The sequence below is a fragment of the Atractosteus spatula genome, chromosome 21, assembly GCF_055471065.1.
Source record: "Atractosteus spatula isolate fAtrSpa1 chromosome 21, fAtrSpa1.hap1, whole genome shotgun sequence".
Classification (NCBI taxonomy): Eukaryota; Metazoa; Chordata; class Actinopteri; order Semionotiformes; family Lepisosteidae; genus Atractosteus; species Atractosteus spatula.
Genome location: NC_142726.1, coordinates 3,571,412 through 3,583,704, shown reverse-complemented (window position 1 = coordinate 3,583,704; position 12,293 = coordinate 3,571,412). Strand labels below are relative to the sequence as shown.

At 38.0% G+C, this 12,293-nt stretch overlaps 1 protein-coding gene across 1 annotated transcript in view; it reads right to left on the bottom strand.

The window, feature by feature from the left end:
* The window catches only part of cdh13 (cadherin 13, H-cadherin (heart)), a 413,334-nt gene that overhangs the window by 49,206 nt on the left and 351,835 nt on the right, over positions 1–12,293 (bottom strand). The window contains exon 11 of the mRNA XM_088939282.1: positions 7,613–7,755. Within this exon, the coding sequence (XP_088795408.1) occupies positions 7,613–7,755 (143 nt within the window). The remainder of the gene's footprint in view (positions 1–7,612; positions 7,756–12,293) is intronic.

The following is a 12,293-nucleotide window of genomic DNA, read 5'->3' as shown; positions in this document are numbered from 1 at the left end:
AACAAGGGAAGGTCACGCACAGAACAAGCCCCTGCAAAATTAGATTTAGCTGCCAACTAATGCAAAGCACAGGAGGCTTTTATTTACTATTTGGAATCAGTGCTGAAATTATGAATAAATAGGAAAGTGTTCCTAAAACCAAAGCATGGGGCAAGGTTGAGCATGTCATATAGTCAATTGAAGATACCGTATGAATTTGGAATTCATAATATAAGTGCAAAACAATCTATAGCAGCAACAGCATTTTTATAATAACTGTAAATATTAGAAAAAAAATTGGTGCCAGCATAAAAACTACGAACACTTGCCCCATCTTTATTTTGCCCCTGTGCAAAATGAAGAGTTAAGTGTAAAAGGTAGCCAATAAAATCTTTATACCCTATTCAGTTCCTAAACACCAGTTCTTTCTTGTTTTTCTTAGGATGAATCCACACAGTAAAGTCATAAGGGATCAAGGATATCTCTCAGACTGCAAACTGAATTGTCTCAGTGTGCTTTGTAAACCTTTATTTTTTGGAGTTTTGTTACACAACAGTGTTAAGACCAGGTTCTCTGAACTAATAATTGAATCAAATACATTTTCTGTCAACAGTGTCTTTAAAAGGCTACAAATATGAAAACGCAAGGTCCTGAGAGACAGTAAAGCCAAACAAAGAGACCTGAGGGGACATCACTGTGTGATACCACTGTGTTGTGCTCAAAAATACATCACTCCAGTAGCGAGAGGTATGGCACACATATAAAGGGAGTTCTTATATTTGGAATTTTTTTTCACCACTGCAGAGAGGAGGAACTTCACATCCTCCAATTACAAAATTGCCAACTCCAGGTTCTGGGCTCTGTACTGCTGTGTTGAAATCTTAACACCAGGATGATAGAGAGGTTTGTGACATCAACATGGACATCACCCACTTGTTTGGAAGCTCCCCTCTGTGTCACACATATGTTACTACCCCAGGACTGCCTCGACAGTGTGGTATACAGGACCAAGAAGCAGAACCTGCAGCCGCATAAAGGCCTGAGTGTGTACTTTGTTAAAGGCAGGAGCAGGGAAGGATCGCATATATTGTACAGGAGCTCAGCCTTGGGGACGAGAGTCATTCCTTACGCCAGTGTTTCCCAAACTTTTCTGCACAATTGCTTTCATATGAAAAGAGCTGTGTGGCACGTCAGTAACCCCCACCGCCTGAAATTAACAGCATGCTTCAAGAAACACCTTCACAATGTGATGGATTTCATTCATGGTCAATAAGTAGTATTGGCAAATCAACACTGATATTAAAATAGAAGTGAAAATGAGGACGTTTAAGCCATATTTTAAAAAGACAACTGAAAACCAAAAGGCTGTGGAGGCAAAAAATAAAAACTGTTTATTACTATTATTTTTAGTCTTGCTTTTTTTGTTGGCAAAATCCATGGCTGCATTTATTTAATGCAAGACTGGATCCTGAAAATTGTAAAAAAATTCTAGCAATTTGTGTTTATCTGTTTTCTACTGATTCACACTGAGATTCAACGTTAGTTCTTTATATGAACGTATAAAGTCCGAATCACATTCCCCTCACCATGTGATGTTAAACACCAAATACTGTATCAAGATATTTTATGTTTAATTTGTTACAGAAAGTTACAGCAGCCCCTCCTTTGTTATTCAATGAGAATACAGTCTGTTCATCAGCACTGCAGTTGCAGCCTTGAAAACTAAATCTTTGTAACATGAAAGTACAATACTCAAAAGAGGATAAAAGAAGAAACAGTTCAAATCAGTTCAACTAAAGCAGTTTCAAAAATTTGGTTCCAGTCTCCAATTGCATGGTTTTTAAAAGTTTATCAGGTCTATTTAAAACGTCACTTGTAGGTAGGCCTGAATTACATATAAATCAGGGTTTATAAATCATTTTGGAACATAGTTGTTCCCACCAACGTATGTTGGCCTCTTTAGGAAAACTAAGTTGTTTGGGTCATTGGAAGTGAAGAAACTCTGTTGCTGCCTTCTCTCCTTTGTGAGAATGCAAGCATTTAAAGTAATGAAGTCTCCTCGATGTGTCTATTCTCTTACCTGTTTTTCTTACTTTGGAGAAGAAGTGCAATGCTTTTGTTTTCTGGAAAATTACAGAGTAGAGTTAGAAGGTCAGAGCAAACTCTAAGGGAATTTTAATCTCTCGACTAATTGTGTAGAAAAGTATCACTGGGCCATTTTTCAGTCATTTTTTTTCCCACAAACACATGGGCAGGCAATGTCACAGAGACCTGATTAGAAACAGAAATAATTAACTGCAGAAAATGAGTGGCACAGAGGAGTTTAGGGAGTGTGTGGAGGCACTCCAAACAATCATTTATTAATTGTTCTAGGGCGTAACCAAAATTCCATGGAACAGTGATAGGGAAACACTAGATTATGCCATCACAACTAACGACACACAATTACTTAATGCTTTTGTTGTCCAACAGCAAACACCCTATTTCACCACAACCAGATAGTGCTGAGCAGTGTAGAAAACCTCCATTCTAAACAAACAGATTAACTTCAACCCCCCCTGACCTTTAAGTGGAAAGAAGGTGACAACGAGAACAACATAACATCTGAACAGCCTTGACACTGAAGGTTTTTCAGTCTGCGGAGGTGAAAAAAAATACTCATCAGGACCCCAAATGAAACATTTAAATGGAAAATTAGTAAAAAGAAAAACTTTAACATGAAAATTAAAAATATGCCAAAGCACAAAACACAACCTTAACTCTTAGCTTTGATACCGAGTGTGAAGCTCCCAGAAAGATCTCAAATGCCAGAAAAGGATCTCAGCCCTATAAACAGCTAGACTTTAAAACACTAGAAAACCTCACTGTGTAAAAAAATAAGTCTATATATCCAATAAAAACTACTAAAATCCATTGGACAGCCACATCACATGAAAGGAGCTGAATGGCCAACTTTATGCAGTACAGTACATTAAGTCTGTGGATAATACGGCGACAGCATCTGCAATAGAGATGTTGAAACACAGCAGCCCTACACTGCATTAGACAGTACTCAAAGGATCTAATTTAGCCTGGAGAGCCAAGTGTTTCTCATGAACACAGGATGCACAAACAGTATAAGAAAGTAGATAAATTTGACCACTGTAAATATCAAGCATGGTATCACTTATCTTAATGCTCTTCTTTATGAGCATTCAGCTTCTGAATAAAATACAGTTAAAAAATATACATTATTTTGCAGTTTCACAAAATGGGACACTATAGGAAGAGGATGAATATTTTTGCAAAGTACTCTAACTTTAGACTTTGCACTAGTAAGCCCTAAGAAGCAGATACAAAGCTGAAAATATAACTTATAGAACAAAATAACCGACTGTTTAGCAGGTTTCACTATTCTTGCAGACAGAAGCAGAAAAAAAAACCTGAGAGCAGCCATGTCATATTTGAAACAGGAGAGTGCTGTTAAACCGACAAGCAGCAGTCTCGATTATGAACTCATGTGTGTGCTTCGTTGAGCTTCACTGTCACTTCCCAGCAACAAAGTCAGTGGAACAGAAGCACATTTACAGAACACAGAAGCTGTTAACAGACCTCACAGTGTGCCCACAAATCAGAACTGTGAGACCACTCCCGCAGAGCTTCCTTGAGAACAATTTGTACATTGTCAAAGTGGTCACAGGAATTTGTACCCTGCCGGCATCTAAATGAATACTAAAAGGAGTAACTTGTAAGGCATCTTGGTCCTAAAATAATATTTTTAAATCTGAATGCCATGGCAGTGTAGGTTCCAATGACATAACAACAGCTTCACTATGTACTGTAACTATGTAGACGGGGAGAATGAAGGCCGATCTATAAAGTTGACAGTATATACCTATATCAACTCAGTCCAATGAGTTGAAATGGTTGGAATGTTCTTAATATACATTGAACATGTTTAAACATGTTCGATACAGGCTCTCATTTACTGCTCTCTGACATGGCTTATTAAACGTGCTTTTAACTTAATCATTTTGATGTTGCCAAATAACTCGTTTCTCTGAGTGTGTCCAGCTGTGTACTGAAATGAACTGGAGACCAGAAAAATATACAACTTATTCCCTGTTAGGTTAGAGGTCAATAGAACAATACTCACCTTATCAAGAGCCTATGAATGTGAAGATTTAGGAACAAGAGCAACATCACCCCCCCCCTCTTGATGCTAGGCATTAAGAGGCTTCCAGCACAAAAAAGCAAGAAGCTCAACATTGCTTTTTGGGAAGCAGAGAGCTTTTACGAGGGTTGTAGCAGCAGCTGAGATGATTCATGGCTGGTTAAAACTTTAAAAAGTGTGCTGAATTCCAAGTAGCTTTATACAGTTGCCACCATTTATAGTGGCATCTTCTTAGCTCCATATACCTGACATAAGATGGTTCAATGATTTATTAAGCATAATAACCAGTTTTTTAAGATATTTGCCACTGATAGCATTTTCACATTTCATAAACTTTCATTTATCTTAGAAGACAGCAGCTGAAATGGTCTTATGAATTGAGTAATTCTGCATTTAACAAACGTATGATATTATTTCGGAAATGAACTAAATGTGGATGCATACTCCCTGCTGTCTTTCATAATTTAAAACTAAATGAATTCTTTCAACAGTCAAGAAGGGAAAAGCTTGTGTTCAGTTTCTGTTGCAAGAGCTGATTTTTAAAAATCATGTTAAAATAAATTGTGTTTCTTTCCATATTCCTTGACTGTAAAAAAAACATTATTATATTCCAGTATATATATATATTGGGAATATATTGTCCCAATATACTGTATGACTCTATTGGGAACCTCAATAAACTAAACTGACATTATTCGAGTGTGCACAACTTTACTGCAGCTTCTGGGTTCGACAATGACTGGACATATGAATGAATAACTGCCATAGTGAGAGCAGTCGAAGAGATGGAAGGCAATTCTAAAAGTTCTGTAACAGTATTCTAAGCCATGACACCTCCTCCTGCCTTATCAAATTCAGGGTTGCAAGGGGAATACACCATGGATGGGACACCAGTACATTACAGGCCACACACAGACACACACTCACACCAGGGCCAATTTTCCCAGAAGCCAATTGACCTACGAGTATGTCTTTGGACTGTGGGAGTAAACCGGAGCACCCAAAAGCAAAACGTTACAACCTCCTTGTACTGTACCTGTACTGTACCTTTTTTTCCCCCACCTGCATTCCTGCCCAGAAGAACCATGGGCCTGTCTCAAGGGTACACATTACACGTACACAAGGTTATGTATCACTTACAGTAGCTGTACATCATACCATGTTGTGACACAGGATCAACACAGAAGAGCAAGGCCATTGATTTTGCAGTTCATTCAGAATTGGTGGAAAAATTCAACACAACACACTCCCAGAATAATGAAATCACTGCAGCACCCCAATTCCCATTAGGCTGCAGCACTACAGGATCACTCTACCGAGAGTTTACAATCTCTGGGCTGCACAAACCACTCGCACTTCCGCAGTGACGGTAATTATGTTTGAAAACTAATGCCCCCAAAAAGATAAGAAGATAAAACCATCCCAGTTCTTTTACTGCTAATATCACTACCAGGAAAAGACTCCAGTTTCAGCATTGTCTGTTTTGTGTATCACTGGCTTTTTTTTAATGTAACCGCACTATTAATTGAAGATTAGTAGTACGCAGACATGCAAGCCTGAGTTTCCAGCCTGACAATCGAAGAGATACAATAGAATATGAGCTTCACTTTAGAAGAGTCTCTAGAGACAATGGTTTACATTACCGACAGCGATATTTGGCAGGTCAAATGCATACAACAGAGACTTTGGAAAATGCAACAAGGGAGAACTACTAACAAACTCAGCAGGCATATCTAAAGTTCAGGTTTCTTGCTCTTGCAAAACTCAGCTGTACAGAATAGAAACAGCAAGTGTGGCACTTTTTGAACCTATTTATAATCCCTTGTTTGCTCCAGAGGTAGGATGGTATTTATTTACTGACTTCAAGTGTATAACCCATTATTATGTGATTGTGGGTTGAGTTTTTTCGTCTTGAATTGCCCAAATGAAGAGTAATTTTTTTAACATAGTTCATGCCAGGGTATATGTCTCATGTTGTATTTATGGAGTGCTTTTCAGTAATATGTATTATTTATTCCTCAGCTTCTGCACCTAGGGGGCTTGGGATAACAGATGGCGTTTGTAGGGGGCTGAGGGAGAGATTCTTGTAAATATCATTCCCTGCTATTGCAGATTCCATTGTTTATGCGAGATCTAATAAAAATAAATTAAAAATAAATCATTTACAAATGACACCAGACTGCACGTGAACATAAGTGGCTTCATAGCCTCACAGTATAATAAGCAAAGGTGGCCCTTCATCTTCAGCTCTGCCTAATCCTTTGAACCAGCAAATGTAATAAGAAACAATTGAGTCAACTTCTTCCTCGGAGGCTGGTCTCCAAAATAATATTCTCCAGAACTTTTAAGATAAACCATTTCTTTTAATGGATTTTTAAACAGCCGAACTGTTTAAATTGTTAAACTGCTTTCTCCTCTCGTGTGGCTGGAATGGAGAAATTTTTCCCAGGCTATGTTTTGAACTTATTTTCACAACAAAGTGCTTTCGCATGCTTGGGCAATTCATAGAGAACAATCAATTTTAATCTCAATGCAGTATTCAGGTGGAATGAAAGCACTAGTCCCCAGCTAACTGCTGCGTAAATCACTTCAGTCTTTCCTTGTGACTGTCTGTCTGGGATGAAACAGACAGTTTAACTGCCCCTTTTCTGTTATTCATTTTTTGTTTCATATTGCAATGAGTATACATTTTGTAAATGCATCTGTTATTCGGATGTGCAGTACATACACCTCGCCTCACTGCAAACTGTGTCCCCCTGTGGGTTTTAGAGCAGCAGAAGCAGTCATTTGTTTTTATGCTACACTTCTTTCTATAGCTTCTGCAATGCCAAACCCCAAAATGCCTTTTTTAACCCCCCCAAATATTTCCATCTAAGGTTTTGATAGAATGTTGATAAAGCAGCTGCAGATACACAACACTGTTAATACTAACCCTAAACTCAACACTGACAAACACCAATAGATGGTTTTAAAACCACGGTTCACAATGTTGGTCATGGAGGAACACTGTCTGCTGGTTTTCATTCCAGCTGTGCTATAACTATCCAGTGCTAAATTGATCCACTTGCTTTTTTTTCACTTTTATTAATTTTTTTTTTGCTTTTGTCATCCTTGAGTGTCAAGTACCCAACTTCAAGGTAGTGTTTCCAACAACTTCAGCACACAGAACTTTACCTAGCCTATCCTCAACTTGCTTGCCATTATTCCTGACTGGACAGCTCTTACTAATAGATCAGTTGATGATGAAGACAAACAGGTGGGACTGATTCTGTATCACACACATGTTTTCCTTCTGCAGATGTCCAGTTAGTTACATTTCAGACAACGCACCTGAATGATGGCAGTTCTGAAACTCAGAAATCGGAACAAAGCACCTATCGAACTTCATGTAAAGCAAGAACACTTTCCAAATCTTGGTTTTATGAACCAAAATTAGCCATCACATTATAATTGCTTTTAAACCAGGAAGATCTGTCTTACCATTGTCCATGGCCATGAAGACAGCAGTGTAAGTGTTGTCCTGAACGTAGGGGGACTCGCGATCCAAGATGGCGGTGGTGTTGACAGTTCCTTTCACAGGGTGAACACCGAGCCAGCCTGCGGGGTCCTTCAGTACTGCAAACCTGAAAACGAAGCCAGGTGAACTCATCAATAAGCAGGTCACAGCTTTAAGGTGAAAATTTAATTATGTTCAGTTGTAAGATCAGCCCGCTCAAGGCCTGTCAATAACCAGGTGTAATTTTATAAATAAGATATAAAGGTGAAACATAATCCTGTTTAAGGGTGAATACAGCCGATGTTACAAGATTTTAACTTCAAACCATTTTCCACGGTTTATATAAGTATTCTTTGCAGTTCTTTAGAATAGTATACGATGCACATAATCGACATTTTAAGATCACATGACACATTTTCAGCACACCTGACGTCTGAACGCTGGAGGTTCCTATGATAAAAAAAAAGATTCAAATGAACTACTCATGGAATATGCACAATACTTAAGACAAATATGTCTATAGCCCCAAAGTACTTCTGTCAAAATATACTTCTGACAGGTCTGTTATTCTGGCAGTTTTATTTAGTGCACTGTTAATTAGGATAAGGATTTTGAATTGTTTATTTAGAAGTTATTTGTTTAGAGGGATAGGGTCTGAAAAAACAATATGTATTTGTAGCCAAGTACAGACAAGGTAGGTAGGATAAGAAATCCACTTTTCAGATCTTTTCTGTATTCTATGAGAATACAATTAGGGACAAGCCTTCTGCAATTGTGGTAAAGTCTGAAAGCTCATTATAGAAATCAAGAACTAGGCAGGACCTCCTTCCGTGGCTTCTTTTATTGATCCCCTTATTAGTTGTAAATCCAAGCAAATTCACATCCTTTTGACTCAAACATCATCTGCAAATGAAAGTAAGAGTAACGACACTGCATGAAGATGTAAAAAACATTTACAACCCTGCACAATAGCATTAGTGCCTATGACAGTGAAATTGTATTCAAGGCCTGGATTTATAGCTAACAGACCGTATCAAAGCCCCTAAAATTACTTGATAATCGACTCCTGCCTTTCCTCTGTAAGAAAGCTAAACTATGCATTTATCTTGAATATAGAAGCTCTAGCAGACTATTGGACAGAGTATAAATTACCAAGTATTAGCAGAGGTTTTGTTAAAGTCTGTAATGTGTACTGTATATAAAATGCATACACAACGTCCTTTAGCAAAAACGTGTTTGTGAAGCTAGCAGTCATACAGTTTGACAAGTATCACATGTTACCAAGAAGATGGCATATTCTACAGTTTCACGCATGGTTCTTTTTTCAATTCTGTCTGCTATATCATCGTTAAAGCTGTAATTAGCATTGGTGAACCAAGCCCATCTCATCTTTAAAGCACAATTATCTGATGATGATGGAACGAGTTCACACATTTACTATTAACGAATATTGATTGCTCTACCCTCACTGTTAAGAAGCTAGTTACTACACCGTATGCCACTTATTGCAGAACAGCAGATTTCCGTCTGGAGAAAAACGACAAAAATGCACAATTAGCTCAGTAACAATAGTGGGGATTAATTATGTGTTTGAGTTTAAAAAAGGAGACAATGTAAATTGCAATTTGGTGATACAGGGCTTGTTAGAGCAATGAACCAGTTACTTTTTTCTATGCATCATTAACTGGAGTGAGCATAAAGGCTCACTGAAATCAACGTTCCTGTTAATTGATTGGTTATGATTTGTTTTTGGAGAGTGCTGGAGATGTTAAAGTTGAGCAGTTTTAACAGTCAGAAAAAACAGAAGAACCCTTGTGAAGCAGAGCCAGTCCATTCTTCAAAGGATGGAAGGATCTTCTCTTTTCAAACAAAAGTAATGAGAACAGGACTGTGGCGTTCACAGTCAACTTCCAAAGGACTTCCAAGGCTTCAGCCTGTCAACGGTTTATATAAGACTGCAGAGAAGAGAATTATATACAGTAGCTACTGATAGTCCACCAGTTCTGTACAAAGTGTCCAGCAGTTATCTTGCATTTTTCATGAGCACCAAAGAACATGCATTGAAGCCAAACAGAAAGAAAAGGAGATGTAGTACACTTCAATTAGATCCAAGCTTAAGCCCTTGAGCTAGTGTTCCATGATAGGATACAACATCTACTGTATGTGCGATGTCCTGGACAATCTGACTCGAGGCTTGAGCCTGAACCAGGGATAGGAAGGCATCTGGTGAAGCCCCTGTTCCATGTGTCTGCAGAAACTACTGATAAGGTGCACCGTGGGCCAACAGAAGATGCTACTAGATGAAGACGTTGTGCATTCAGGCACCGTGGCTCTAGGGCAGGACACAGAGGAGAGGGAGAGGTGTGTGCTGTGTATTTCAACATTAGGGGGACCATGAGGGAGACGGGTAAATGGAAAACTCAAAATTAGCCCATTTAGAAGTGGCACGTCTTGTGTGCAAATAAAGGAGCTACAGTACATTAGCTCTCCCAAGGATATTAGAAGGTAGTTAAAAATGCATTATGCAAATTTGCTTTCTATCTTCACAGTGGACACATTAATTGCGGTGGCAAAGTCATCATTTTCTTTCACACACACACTCCAAGTGATAAACAAAAAAAATGTAATTAAACCTTTCCCAGTCTTGTTTGTGGTATTCTTGTTATCTATACACCCTTAAAGGCTTGACATATCTTATTAAGAAAATGCTAAGTTGAACTCTTCAGACACAGGCCGCAGTTTGCAAAAGTTGTCATTGATAATCAGTTAACCCCAGCACATTGTTAATGTCTTTAGCAGATAGCCCTTCTGGAACACAGAAATGCTGACATAAGCCCATATTATGCTGCCTCCTTTGCTCGATGCAGTCTTCCTAATTGATTGAGATTCATTTTTCCAAAGCAAATTCAGTCAAAAAGTGGGGAAAAACAGTTTTTGGAAACTTGACTGTAACAATTACTCCTCCTTTAGAGGAGAGGTGTCAGTAACAACTAAAATAAATATGCAAGCTGTATTTCAGATGCAAAAGGTGCAAGTAAGCAATTTTATTTATTTGCTGATGAGTATAGCAGCTGGAAAAAAGTATCATGAATAAAGAAATTCAATACATGATTACCTTGTAAGGTAAAATACTTGCACAAGGCCATTTTGCAGTGCTAGCAAAATTCAATGTGCAAATTCATGTACATTAAACGCAACGTGCTGGTAAAGTTTTTGTCACAAGAACAAAGGAAGCACATCTATCATACAACAGAACAAGCTGGGTCCATGTTGGGCATATTAACAAACCCCACATTCATGTTCTTCATAGTTTGCTTTTACGTATAACTATGAAAATCTTCTACACAACTGCAAAAAAGAGAAGCAGCCTTTTTTATCACTGATTCATATGCACCAGCTCTCTACAGTGAACCACTCAGAAGCTATATGAAAAAAATTCAGGTAGAAGAGCCTCTAGGATTTTTAGATTCTATCTATACTATTTCACAACACTTTGCAGCTCACTGTTCAGTGATTAGTCCACTGAATGTGTTCAGGCAATAATAGAACAGTCCAGTGAATTTTATGGATAATATGAGGTGAACGGCCAAAAGCCACGCTCTTGCATACTGTAGGAATCATTTCTGACTGTCTGAGACCGGTGGTAGTTGGGTGTCAGGTTGTCTTAGAGTTTTGTTGGTATATGAGGAAGATTTAGCAAATAAAGACTCCTTTTGTATTATATTTTTCTTCTCTCGTGTATTTTATGTGCACTGGCCTCGTGAGTCACCTACAGTATGGGGAGGCCCGGCACAGGCTGATGCCTGGATGAGGATTTTAGTTCATTTTGTTAGTGTTGAAGGATACTGTAAAGCTATTTCTTGACAAAACAACATTTAAAAATATTAAAAAAGCATAGGAACACAAAACTAATCACACTTGAATGAATTACTCTTTGAGGGCGTCATCAGGACTGGAGGCCAGATTGTCAGTGTGCCCTCTGATCACATAACCTGCCACAATAGCCAAAGAGCCAAACAAGAGAATGTTTTTTCAATATGTAAAACCCTTTTTGTCAAACAACTATCAAACTTTCTACCAACAGCATTTCTGAACTGTAACACACCCTCAGGTTTTAGGTTCATATTTGCCTGTTAATTCTGGAATAATTTGCTATGACATAAGCTATGATTCATGTTGTACTGTACATATTCAGGAATTTTGCAGTTGAATATTTTATCTAAACCGTCAGAAGAAACAACTTTCATGACCTTATGGTCATATGACCAATTTTACTTAATGCACAATTTGTGTATACGTTTGAGACCATACTTTGAAGGGTTGCTTATATTACTAAGCATGATGTTGAAAATTATGGTTGTTTTGCACTGATGAAAGGCTAAAAGCAAAAAATCTCATATATCTCCCATAGGATATGCATTAGACAGAAACACAAGAAACAAAATGTGTTTAAGAATATGTGCTGGTAAAGACAAATCTAAATAACTTGAAATTACAAAGATTTTTTCTATTTCTTTTCCTATAAATTGCTCACATTCTTGCTATCACTTCTATGCTATCGTGCCAAGCTCAAGTCCTAGAGGTACACTTGTCAGCACCACAGCTACCAGGTTTGGAGCCAAATGAAAATGAAGACACGGCTCAGACACATGATTAATAAACCTA